Consider the following 13,934-nt stretch of genomic DNA (forward strand, 5'->3'; position numbering starts at 1 on the left):
TATCATGACAAGGTTTAGGTAGGCTGCTGTCTTTGTATTTTGTCTCTATCAATTAGAATGCAAGCTCAGTGAGAGTATGGACTGGCTTGTTTTCTTATTTTCCTCTCTCCAGGATTTAGAACAGTGCCTGGCATATAGAAAACACTTAAAAAACTCTTTCTCGCACCTTACCCTCCTCCTCCTTCTTTCCCCTCACTCCGTTTCTGGGTTTCTCTCTGTGTCTTTGTTTCTCTTGCCATTTATAGTTTAAAGGATTGACGTATCGATGAACTGTGCTTGTTTCTGCCGATCCCAGTACCGCTTCCTTGCTCCTACAAGTCACCTACTCTGATCTACTGAGCTTCACAGAAGCCAGACCCTCATTCTTAATGTTATCAGCAACTTCATAGCATCGTAGATTTAGAGCTAGAGAGGCCCTTAGAGATCATCTGGTCCAATTCCTTCATTTCATAGACGAGGCAACCATCTGCTTCAGACGTGCTATATACACTCTCACTCTCTGACTCACACTTGTAAATCTCAACACCAAATCATGCAGGCAAACCGTTAATTTGGTCTATGTGCCATTCTGTACCCCCGCATTCTGCTGGATTGGATCACAAATAACCAGGCATCAGATGTTGCACTGGCCTGCTAAACACACCTTCCTGACAGCATCAATGAACTGATGTTCTTTAAGTAGCAGGTGAAATTAGCAGAGATAGCTGCCTGTCCGAATTACAATCTGGATAGCCCTCGTGTCTAATAAAGGGGCAGCTGGGGGTACAATAGGTAGAATGTTGGGCCTGGAGTCAGAAAGACTCATTTTCCCACGTTCCTATCTGAACTCAGACACTTATTAGCTGGGAGACGCTGGACAAGTCGCTTTTAACCCTCTTTGCTCAGTTTCCTCATCTATAAAATTAGCTGGAGAAGGAAATGGCAAACTACTTCAGGACTTTTGCCAAGAAATCCCACATGGAGGCAATCCTCCTTTCTGTCTCTTAGCCAGTACCAAATTGTTTTGATGACCAATTGATTAATTGATTAATAATACCAGAAAAATCTGTAAAGGTTAAGAATGCCTAGTGCCCAGATCATGACCTGTGGTTGGATATTGTCTGCTTTATTAGAACTGCTAGAGGGGACAGGGACCATGCTTTCATCTTTCTTTGAATCTCCAGTGCCTGGTGAATAGTAAATGCTTAATTAATGCTCATTGATTATCTGACCAACTAGATGTGCAGCCCAATGAACCAGTCCATTGGTCCATATGCAGAAGACAAGTGATATAAATGGATAATATTTTAGACTCAAGAAATAGAAGAAATTAAGCTGAATTGGCCTTGGGAAACTCATGTTTTCAATGATTCTAAGTTGCCTGTTGCTGCAGGAGACCCTCTTTTTAACACCAATATTTGCCTGGTGATGCTCCATTGCACTAATCATGGAACATTATGACCTCAGAAAGAGAAAACCTGTAAAGTGTCCTGAAGAGAAAATGAAAGATGCATAATGGGCTGAAGTCTATTAACAAGAATGACTCAAAACAGTGTTAGTACAGACGTGGATACCAAAGAAGGAGAAAGCACTTAGCAGTCCCAGGATATGTGCTAAACAGACACTAAGGAAACAGTGAAACAATGAAAGGAAAACTGCCAGAACATTGGGTGAATGCCTTTTAGAGGCTGGAAAGGATAAGATCACACAGGATGAAAAGATATCAAGGGTCTATAGTCTATGTATGAGGAGAACTCATAGGTCCATTAAGTAATTAAGTAAGTAATTAAGTAAGAATTGTGTGGCAGTTGTTAGTTATTTTTTAGTCATGGCCAACTTTTCATGACCCCATTTAAGATACTAGATACTTAGTACCTCAGTAACTAATATACTAGTATCTTGGGCAAAGATACTAGAGTGGTCTGTCATTTCTTTATCTAGCTCATTTTATAGATGAGGAAACTAGGACTTAAGTAACTTTCTCACAGCTAGTTAAGTGTCTGAGATGTGATTTGAACTCAGGAAAACAAGTCTTCCTGACTCCAGGCCCAGTAGTTGTCGCTTTCAAGAGGCAATTATGTCTTTAAAATTCTCACAGCCATACATGTCCTCACTATTTTTCCTACTATATTGTGAAGAAATAGAAATTCTCTGTTATTCATGATCATTTCCCCCCATTTTTCAGAAGTAATCAAGACAAAGGATCAACAGCATTTGCCCTATACTAGTAGAACACATTTACTCTAGATTAGTCCTAACCGTGCCATCCTGTATAGATAGAGTTACCCCATTAAGGCTATGAGCTTATTCTATTTTGTGCTTCAGAAAAATACATATAGTAATGAAAACTTGAGAAGGATACTCTGTGTCCCCTGTAGCAATTCATAAGAAAGGGAGAATGACATCTTTCTTCTGCTTAGGCAGGTACAATCCAGGAACAAGTTGATATTTTCCCCCCTCAAAACCCTTACCTTTTGTCTTAGAATCAATACTGGGTATTGGTTCCAAGGCAGAATAGAGCTAAGGGTTAGCCAGTTGTGACTTGCCTAGGGTCACACAGCTAGGAAGTGTCTGAGGTTAAATTTGAATCCAGGACTTCTCATCTCTAGGCCTGGCTAACAATCCAGTGAGCCACCCAGCAATCCCCCATAAGATGAAGTTTAACATCCAAATAAAAGAAATGGTATAGAGAATGAAAACTATAGACCATCTCCTTAATGAATATAGATGCAAAATCTTAAACAGGATACTAGCAAAAAGACTCCAGCAAGTGATCAGGAGGGTAATTCACTATGACCAGGTAGGATTTATGCCAGGAATGCAAGGATGTTTCAATATTAGGAAAGCCATCCACATATTTGACCATATCAATAAGCAAACTGACAAAAATCACATGATTATCTCAATAGATGCAGAAAAAGCCTTTGACAAAACACAACACTCATTCCTATTGAAAACACTAGAAAGCATAGGAATAGAAGGGTCTTTCCTAAAAGTAATAAACAGTATCTATCTAAAACCATCAGCAAACATCATTTGCAATGGAGACAAATAGAAGCTTTCACCTATATTATTTAACATTGTACTAGAAACACTAGCAAAAGCAATTAGAGAAGAAAAAGAAATTGAAGATATTAAAATTGGCAATGAGGAGACCAAGCTGTCACTCTTTGCATATGATATGATGGTCTACTTAAAGAATCCAAGAGAATCAACCAAATAGCTAGTCGAAATAATCAACAACTTTAGCAAAGTTGCAGGATACAAAATAAACCCACATAAGTCATCAGCATTTCTATATATCTCCAACACATCTCAGCAGCAAGAATTAGAAAGAGAAATTCCATTTAAAGTCACCTGAGACAATATAAAATACTTAGGAATCTATCTGCCGAGACAAACATAGGAACTATATGAACACAACTATAAAACACTCTCCACACAATGAAAACTAGATCTAAACAATCAGAAAAACATTGATTGCTCATGGGTAGGATGAGCTAACATAATAAAAATGACAATCCTTCCCAAATTAATTTACTTATTTAGTGCCATACCCATTGAACTACTAAAAACTTTTTTTTACTGAATTAGAAAAAAACCATAACATAATTCATTTGGAAGAACAAAAGATCAAGGATATCCAGGGAAATAATGAAAAAAAATGCGAAGGAAGGTGGCCTTGCACTCCCAGATCTCAAACTAGACTATAAAGCAGTGGTCATCAAAACAATGTGGTACTGGCTAAGAGACAGAAAGGAGGATCAGTGGAATAGACTTGGGGGTAAATGACCTCAGCAAGACAGTCTAGGATAAGCCCAAAGATTCCAGCTTTAGGGACCAAAATCCACTATTTGATAAAAACTGCTGGGAAAATTGGAAGACAGTATGGGAGAAATTAGGTTTGGATCAACCTCACATCCTACACCAAGATAAACTCAGAATGGGTGGATGACTTGAATATAAAGAAGAAAGCTATAAGTAAATTAGGAGAATACAGAATAATATACATGTCAGATCTTTGGGAAAGAAAAGATTTTAAGACCAAGGAAGAGTTAGGAAAAAATCACAAAATGTAAAATAAATAATTTTTATTGCATCAAATTAAAAAGTTTTTTTTTTTTACAAATAAAACCAATGCAACCAAAATTAGAAGGGAAGCAACAAATTGGGAAACAATCTTCATAACAAATCCTCTGACAAAGGTCTAATTACTCAAATTTGTAAAAAATCAAGCCATTCTCCAATTCATAAGTGGGCAAGGACATGAATAGGCAGTTTTCAGTTAAAGAAATCAAAACTATTAATAAGCACATGAAAAAAAGTGTTCTAAATCTCTTATCAGAGAAATGCAAATCAAAACAACTCTGAGATATCACCCTCACACCTAGCAGATTGGCTAACATGACAGCAGTGGAAAATAATGAATGCTGGAGGGGATGTGGCAAAGTTGGGACATTAATGCATTGCTGGTGGAATTATGAATTGATCTAACCATTCTGGTGGTCAATTTGGAACTATGCCCAAAGGGCACTAAAAGACTGTCTGCCCTTTGACCCAGCCATAGCACTGCTGGGTTTGTACCCCAAAGAGATAATAAGGAAAAAGAGTTGTACAAGAATATTCATAGCTGCACTCTTTGTGGTGGCCAAAAATTGGAAAATGAGGGGATGCCCTTCAATTGGGGAATGGCTGAACAAATTGTGGTATATGTTGGTGATGGAATACTATTGTGCTCAAAGGAATAATAAAGTGGAGGAATTCCATGGGGACTGGAACAACCTCCAGGAATTGATGCAGAGTGAGAGGAGCAGAACCAGGAGAACATCGTACACAGAGACTGATACACTGTGGTATAATCAAATGTAATGGACTCCTCCATTAGTGGCAATTCAGTGTTCCTGAACAACCTGGAGGAATCTATGAGAAAGAACACTATCCACATTCAGAGGAAAAACAGTGGGAACAGAAACACAGAAGAAAAACAACTGCTTGATTACATGGGTCAAGGGTATATGACTGGGGATGTAGACTCTAAATGAATATCCTAGTGCAAACAACATGCAAATGGATTCTGATTAAGGACACAATTGTAAAACCTAGTGGAATTGTTGGCTACCTACAGGAAGGGATGGGGGAAGGGGAGGGAGGGAAATAATGTGATTCATGTAATGGAATAATATTCTAAATTGACTGAATAAAATTTTCAAAAAAATTAAAACAAAAGAAATAGTATATAGCTGGACTTCCAGCTGAAGGAACGTGGCAGTGAATACAGCTTTCAGCAGCAGCTAATCAATTCTCCCACTGCAAAAACACACACACACACACAAAACAAAACAAAACAAAAAACCCGAAGAAGTATGGGAGCACAGCCAAAACTTTTTAGAAATATTAAGGGAATGTTTCAAAATTCTTTTAATTTGAAGTATTTGGGTTAATTTGAAAAAGAATCCTTTGTTGATCTTTCTTTAATCATCAGTTCTGAAATGTCCTGCTCCTTTCTTTTCGAAACAGCATCAGGAAGGACTACTTCCTTGAAATCATTAGGGTAGTGATCAGAGGGAGACAAGGACTAGGGATCCTGGAAAGAATTAAAGTATGATCCACCTAAAGGCAGGATCTTCTCTACCAATTTCCTGAAGAAGTCCTGATCAGTAGGAAAAAAGTCCTTTTTATTATTACAGATAACCTAGATGAGAATAGGGTAGCACATAAATCCTTGAGGCAAAAGGTCAAAGAAGGCTTTAATGACTTTATAAGCAAGATTCTCCTGGGGATTCTAAAAGAATTATGGATCTATTGTTCTATGGAATGTTAACCCTGAACTATGTGACATGTTTTGTCATATTGTGAAATGTGCTTTGTTCAAGGTTCCTACAAATGTTATTTCAAAATGCCATGTATTAGAGATATGTCAGAAGGGATGAATTTCAGTTTACTCATTTCCCTTTCAGGCAGGACAATCCTTAAATTTAAACTAATGCTTAATTATTTAAATGATTAAATAATGAATGTATAAAATAAACAAATATAAATAAAATAATGATAAATAATAAAATAATATATATAGCCATTATAATAGTCCAATTATTATGATCCATAATATTTATGATCTAAAAAGATTAGTGCATAAAATGCAGAATATGGTATGAATATTTTCTTCTTAGTAAGTGTGAAGAATGCATCTCGTAATTTCCTCTCAAAATTCAAGTAGGGATTTATCAAGTTTTGATAGAGAACCACAGACATAGCTCACTTTAAGCAAACATACTCATCTACATTTAAATCAAACATTTATTGAGTTCAAGCTGACCCTGAACTACTTTTCCAGGCTTGTCATACATAATCTTATACACAAATATACATAATCTCTCATAATAGTGACTCAAAAGGAATCAGAGACAGTCCCTGCCCTCATGGAGTTTATAATCTAATGGGGGGGGGGGGGGAACAACATGCTGTGACAAGGAAATAACTTTAAAAGACTGATATATATATATATTAATTTAAGGTCACCAAGGAATTCATCTATGTAATTCCTAAATGAAAACTCAAGTCAGCAGTCAACCTTTTATGGAGTTTTTAAATTACAAACAGGAGGAAGAAAGGAGGGAGAGGGAGAGAGGGAGAGAGGGAGAGAGGGAGAGAGGGAGAGAGAGAGAGAGAGAGAGAGAGAGAGAGAGAGAGAGAGAGAGAGAGAGAGAGAGAGAGAGAGGAGAAGGGAATAGGGCTTAAATACCCTCTCTGTTTAGGCTGGGCCAAAAGGCCCAAGCCCTTAGATAGCTGAGGCAAAGAAAAGAGATCAGTCCCTATCACTCACGTGACCAAAATGGAGAAACAGTCTCAGGGGCCTCCACCTCCAGCCTCCTTCAGAGCAAAACTTCTCAGAGCACAACCTCTCAGAGCAAAACCTCTTGAACACCCCCCCCCCCCCAGTCCTCAGACCCCGCTATCTTTAAGGAAACCATCTAAGTTCCCTCCCCTCAGTTCTCACATCTACCAATCACTGTCCATGTCTTCCTTGTGCCAATGGTGGCTCTAGCTTAACCCAGGACCGCCCAGAGGTCTGTGGCTTTGCACATGTCTGTTGAAGGTCATATTCTCAAATAATTAAATCTTGATCCTTTGCTGCAGCCCTTCCTAAATCCAGTTACTCTGAGTAGGGTGGAGATTGTATTTTCCAAGACCTGGTTCTGTCATTCCAAGTATCTCTATTGTATTAATTCTAAAATCAATCATGACTCAAAGAACTTCCTGTTCTATGCTTAAGCATAGGTCAAAGCCCTTTCCATTGTTTAGCAAAAGGTTTCTGTCCTAAAGTAGTCTTAGGTAGGGAGGAGAAAGATCCTCCCATGCCAGGGGGGTTCACATTCCAATAGAGTTCTTACTATCAGTAGGAAATTTTTTCCAAGTATGAAATTTTCCAATGGTGAAATTTCCAACATTCATAAGTCTAAGAAATTTTAAGGTTTACAATGCAAACAAACATATACAGAGCAAGCCAATATAGAGAATAGGTAGGAAGTAATTAACAGAGGGAAGTCCCTAGAATTATAGAGAGAAGTTGACAAAAGCTTCCAGTAAAGAAAAGGATCTTAGTTGGAACTTAAAAGAAGCTAGGAAGGTTAGTAGGTACAGTAGAAGAAGTATAGCATTCTAGGCATGGGGGATAGCCAGAGAGAAGCCTTGTTTGTGGAACAGCCAGAGGCTTCCATCAATGGATGGAAGAGTATGTCACTGGGAACAAGGTGTAAAAAGACTGGAAAGGTGATGGTGGTGGGAGATGGGCAGGGCTAGGCTGTAAAGTACTTTGAATGCCAAATTTATATTTGCTCCTGAAGGCAATGGAAATATACTGGAATTTATTGAGTGTTTCTGTGTGTGAGGGAGACAGTTGGATTTGTGCTTTAGTTAAAAATCACTTTAGTGTCTGGAAGACTGATTGGAACCGGGAGAGACTACATCCCTGAAATGTTTTCCCAGATGCTGCTCCCCCCATCCCCTCTACCTGCCAACTCAATGAATCCAGTTTTCTTCAAAACTTAACTCAATTTCAACCATCGACATAGAAACTTTCCTGATTGCTGAAGCCACTAATGCCCTCTTACTCAAAATTACCTTGTACTTATTTTGTACATACTTAAATATATACACATTGTTTTGCTTGTGGTTGTGGACTGACTGTTTCATTTTTCTCTTTGATTCTCCAATGTCTAATATGGTACCAGACACGTAGTTAACAGTTAATAAATGCTAGCTTCAAAGATAAATTAAGTTAAAGAAAAATTACTTAAGGGAAAATTCAGATCCAAACCTCCATATAACACATTTTTTTAATATATTATGGAATTTATTGACAGTCAGGCGGCACAGTGGTTGATGGCATGGGCGTCATACCCCCCAAGCCCAGGCAAATTGTAAGAGGGGAAATTCCTTTGCTCCCTTCTGTCCTTGTGACTCCTAGCTTAAGAACATCTGATAACTTCTATAAGACCCTGAGATTATTATCATTTTTGGATCATCCTTTAGATTTGAGATGGATATACAGATGCTCCTCCAGGCTACACCTAGATACCATCAGGCTGCATCTCAGGCATTCATCTGTCCCCTAAACTATGAGGGTCTTCAGGCAGCCTCTGGTCAGATGACTAACCCCCTGCCCAATGCCTGAGTGTTTACCACTCTAGAATCACATCCACACCATGACACAACATCACATTCCCACAGTTGTAAAAAGTATATAATCCCCAGAATTGATGGATTCTGGGAATAGCCTTTCATCTTGCTGTTCCACCTATACTATCCTTCTGGCCAGATTCAACATTACTTTTAAATTTCTCTTTTTATTTTTAAGCTAAGTTTTGGAGTCTTGCATTCTTGCCAAAGGTATCCTTCCTGAATCCCAGGGGTTCAGCAGTTAGAGCAAAATCTCTGATCAGAAAGAAGTAAAGTCAAATTCAGGCTTTGACATTTACTGATTGCATGAACCCAGGCAAGTCACTTGACCTTTGTTTTGGTTTCCTCATCTGTAAAATAGGAATAATAATAAGACCTACTACCCAGGGTTGTTGTGAGGATCAAATGAAATAATATTTGTAAAGAATTTTATAAACCTTAAAATCTTTATATAAATGACAGATATTATTATTATTAAAATGCACTATTTACACATTCTAATCATGCAAAAATACTTCTCAATAAAGTGAGATCTTCATATGTCAAAACTTGAATCTCTAAGAAATATATCAATAGTTATTTCTAAGGTACATATGTCTGAAATCCTTTTTACCCTGAGAAATATGATTTGGTTAAGAAATAAAATTGATTTTCTTTACTCAGTCTTGACTGTAGCATCCTGGAACTATTATTTGCTGTGTCATTAAGCCTCAACGTTCCTCTGCCCCTTTCAGTCCAAGATTGTGTTGTTTTCTTGAATACAAAGAGTTTGCAGTTGATCTGAATGAAAAACAAAAATGAAGACAACTTGTCAAACAGGCAAATTTGTTCTAGTTCAAGTATCTTCAATAGCCCAACTTTTAAATGGATCTCATTGTTTTGAAAGATGTGGGATTTCTTGTGATATAGCAATTCCAGAGTATCTTCTACGTAGACCATCTTTTATTTATCTGTTTATTAAAAAATATTTTTCCAAGGTTACATGATCCATGTTCCCTCTCCCCCCACTCCTCACCCTCCCCACTACTGGAGCTGACAATCAATTATACTCTACCTAGATAATCTAATAGAAACTCATTGTGAACAAGAAGTCCTTTTCCCTTAAGAAGCAAAACTCCGCGTGAAATATTGGCTCGATCTAATCCAAAGTCAACATCAATTCACATGCTTTTTCAAGGAAATATACTGCGTTCCTTCATCTTCAAAGATGGCCCTCCTGAGGGTTATCAGGTCATGAGATGTTTGACCAACTGACCTTCAACACATTATGTTCTTCTTCCTCTCCTGTTATGACTTCAATTTTCTCCAGTATACATTTTGGTGATAGTTTAGAGGAGAATGCAGCTGCTGATTCCTTCAGGGTTGTGTTTCTACAGGAGCCTATTCCCAAGAGAAAGTGAAAATAAATCAGTCTCCACACTGGGGTTATATGCCATGTTAGCAGGTGCTCTTTGTTGATATAAATTAGCATAAATATTGCCTTGGCCACACTCAACAACCTCTGTTTCCAAAACAATCTTTCTGTTCCTAATTAAGCTCAAAGTCTGGTTCACTGTCAAAATAAAATCTTCTTACATGAAGTTCAAATTTTGTGGTATTTAGCAATCCAAAAGGGTTAAATATGAATTTTACTTGTTTATTTGCATGGGTAGTTTATTTTAACATACTGCTTACTCATATAGATATATAATTGGTGTATTCAAAATATAACTCATTTGATTCTAAAATATGAGCTATTCCTTTTTAAAATCCATTTTTAAATTTTTAAAATTTAAGATATTTTATTTTTCTAATTACACATAATGACAATTTTAAACATACATTTCCCAAAATTATAAGATCCAAACTGTCTCCCTCCTTCCCTTCCATCTCCACCCCTGGAGAGAGTAAGCAACTTGACCTGTGTTATACATGTATTATCATGCAAACCATACTTCCATCTTGGTCATTGTTGAAAGAGAATACAAATATGAGCTATTCTTAATGACATCTCAAGCACAGAGAGAAGAGAAGAGGAGGACCAGAAAAGAAGAGGCATCCTTACTTGTACATGAAAAGTGGAGAGGGAAAGACACAGATGAAGTGAATGGTTTTTCCCTATTATATGGCTCCTTTTCTTGGTGAAGCTCAATGGATTTTTGTGGACTCTAGAAAACAAGATGTATTCTTTAATACCGTCCTTTATATATGATGAATTAAAAGGTTTTGTTTTCATACACAATCAAACACTAGCAACAATTAATCAAATTAGCTTTTTCCTGATTAGTACCAGATAATAAAATAGTTGAATGAATACCATTACTGGTCAGAAACATTTATTACATGCTTTGTACCCTTGATCACATCTCCTACATTTTTGTCTGAGAGCTCAATCCTTCTTTCTCTCATTTACCATTTCTAATTTACTTTCTCTTTCCCTAATGCCTACAAATATGCACAGGATTTTTCTATCTTTCAGAAAACAAAAACAACCTATCCACTTTGACCCTGCTATTCCCTCAAACTTTCATGGCGTATCTCTCCTTCCTTTACCAACCAAAATCTTGGCAAGCAACATCTACCTTCTCATGCCTATTTCTAATTGTCTCCCTCGCTTCTCAATTTCTTTCAATCTGACTGCCAAATTCTCCACTGTAACTGCCCTTTCCAAAGTTTTCAACAATCTCAAAACTCTTCTTTTATTTCAGTGCTTTTGCTCCTTATCACAGGAATGGATTCTTTTCCCCATTCCTATCTTTAAAAGTTCCTCTTCCTTTCTGAGACCAGCTCAGGTACTATTTTCTCTGTCTCCAAACCCAGGTGAAAGATCTCTCTTTTTACTTAAACTTCCCTTGTAGCTTGTACCTCACACCTCCATACTTGTCTTACTTTTCCTTGTATTGTGTGTGGTGTTCTTTTTTTTTTAGTATCCACATCCACCTTGTTGCTAGCTTTGTACCCCATCAGTGTCTTATACCTCAATACATCAAGGATCTGTGACTTCTTAGGTGCCAAGCCTCCCTCCATCTTTTTCTTATTCTCATTCAACTGTTCAGTTATATCTGACTCTTCATGACCTCAGGGACCATAATACACCAATACTGTCCGTGGGGTTTTCTTGGCAAAGATAGTGGAGTGGTTTGCCATTTTCTTTTCCATTTGTCTCTATGTACCTAGTATATAATTTGGAACTCATTTTTTGAGAAATGTCAAAGGCTCAGACAAGTAAAGGGACTTGCCTCTGGACCCACAACTAATGTCAGGTCTTGCATACAGTTGGTATTTAATAAATGTTTGTAAAATTTAATGTGAAACCCTAAGCCTTATTACACATGAACTTGGTTATCGGAGCTTCATGAATTCCAACACAATACCTTGTACAAGTGGATGCTGCTTAAAATTAGAAATATCAATCACTAATTCAGTTTTTCTGAGTCTGTGCCCCAGGAGTAAGTTACTCAAATGTAATGAGCCTCTGTTTTCTGCTCCCTGACATTTCAATGGTAATTATAATGGTTTTCATCTCTGTACTTCAACAGAGCATTGTTTTGTGAAGATTCATTAACAAATGATTAAAAAGCAGTTTGCTGATGTGCAGTGCCATTGAAATACGCTAAATAACAATTCTATTACCAATTGAGCATATCTAAGTATCTCTAGACTGCTGAGATTTACCAAAAAAAGGATTTTGCCTTGATTAACACATGCCGAAGCACTTATATAACAGCATTACAAATGTAATATAGTGTAATTATGCGGCTCCTTTCCTCTGAGGTTTCCAGGCTATTATCCTAATAACTAGAACATGCTTCCCATGAGGCTCCTTTTGTTCAAAGGGGGGAAAATGTATATCATTTCATCCAAGAGAGATAAAAAGTATATTAGAATTTAACTATTGTTTTGATGATGTTGCTATTAGAAGTACTCAAACGAAAATTTTCTTGAAAGTGATAATTGAATTTTTTTTTACTATAAAATCTTACCAAAACTCTCTCATTCATCTTTTCTCCAAAAATGAAATCAGGACTGTTGCTTTGTAAAGAACTTCTGTCTTCATTTGGTTGACTTGAAAGAAAAGAGAGGATTTTTAAGTATTATTTTTAAAATGTGGAGATATTAATCATTCCAAATACTAAACAAAGCAGATGAAAGGGCTAGATGACAACAGAGATTTACTCAAGACAATCTATGTTACAAATTCAACTCAAAGTATAGTTGATGCTGGACGAGAGGTGATAATGAATGGAAAGAAGACAAAAATTAAAATTATGTTGTGGATATTTTGAAGCCTCTTACCTCCTGTCTCCCTCTCCTCCCTATTTAGCTCTTTCTGCATTTCTGGCCCTAGGAAGCCAGCAATATTTCCTACAAAGTGCCCCTAAATTTAAAACAAAGAGCTCTGACAATTCAGTAATATTTGATAGAAAATTTGCCTGACATCTTACCTCTAGCAGGAATATTTGTGTTTTTAAAAACATCTGCAGAGATAGGAAACCAAAGTATTAAATTTCTGAAAGTGGAATGTCAGCACTTGGGTCAGGGAAATTTTGGTAGAAGGAAGAGAAGATATTTCCAGCCTCTTCAAATCATACATGCAGATACTGAAAATATTGCAAATTCTTATAGTTGAAAGTTTTCTTAATAACACTGTGAAGTAGGTTGTACAATATTATCCCCATTTTATGGATGAGGAAGTCCAATGACTTGCCCATGATCACATAAGTACAATAATAGTAATCATAATAGCTCATATTTATATAATACTTCAAGATTTGCAAAGCAGTTTACATATATCATTTGAATCTCTCAACATGTGAGATAGGTATGATTAAAATGTGATCCCATTTTACAGATGAAAAATCTCAGAGAAGTTAAGTGACTTGCCTCTGATCACACAGCTAGGGCCAAGTCTTTTATCATAGCATGCAGCTGCCTATTATGACATAGCCTAGGTCTACTAACAATGAAATCACTTGCTTGTCTTGCCCTTTCTTGACGCCAAACATTTCATCAGATACTACAGATAAAAATTCATCTGTTTTCTTTCCCACTTTTTCCTCTGCCAGTATTTTGTGGAAGTTAGCAATAACGAAACAGCTGGAAGGGACAAGAGAATCCAATAACCGGGATAGTCTAATCCTAAATATGTAACAAAATAGGAATGTTTTCCAGTAGTTCAAAGTCCAACTAAGCCAAAATAAAATAAATAAGATAACATTAAGCCATCAAAAGTCTTTTCAAATGTGAAATATATAGTGCATCTATGTATAGTGCACAGTAATCTTAACTATCTTTGT

General features: G+C 36.9%; 1 protein-coding gene across 2 annotated transcripts in view; it reads right to left on the bottom strand.

Annotated features, from left to right (window-relative positions):
• RANBP3L (RAN binding protein 3 like) overlaps window positions 1–13,934 on the bottom strand; it is a 75,345-nt gene that overhangs the window by 22,320 nt on the left and 39,091 nt on the right. For both annotated transcript variants that reach the window (XM_007487447.3, XM_007487446.3), the window contains 4 exons: window positions 12,621–12,702; window positions 10,703–10,805; window positions 9,914–10,038; window positions 9,318–9,438 (listed from right to left, as the gene is read on the bottom strand). In XM_007487447.3, the coding sequence (XP_007487509.1) occupies window positions 9,318–9,438; window positions 9,914–10,038; window positions 10,703–10,805; window positions 12,621–12,702 (431 nt within the window). The remainder of the gene's footprint in view (window positions 1–9,317; window positions 9,439–9,913; window positions 10,039–10,702; window positions 10,806–12,620; window positions 12,703–13,934) is intronic.

The sequence above is a fragment of the Monodelphis domestica genome, chromosome 3 (assembly GCF_027887165.1).
Source record: "Monodelphis domestica isolate mMonDom1 chromosome 3, mMonDom1.pri, whole genome shotgun sequence".
NCBI classification, from domain to species: domain Eukaryota; kingdom Metazoa; phylum Chordata; class Mammalia; order Didelphimorphia; family Didelphidae; genus Monodelphis; species Monodelphis domestica.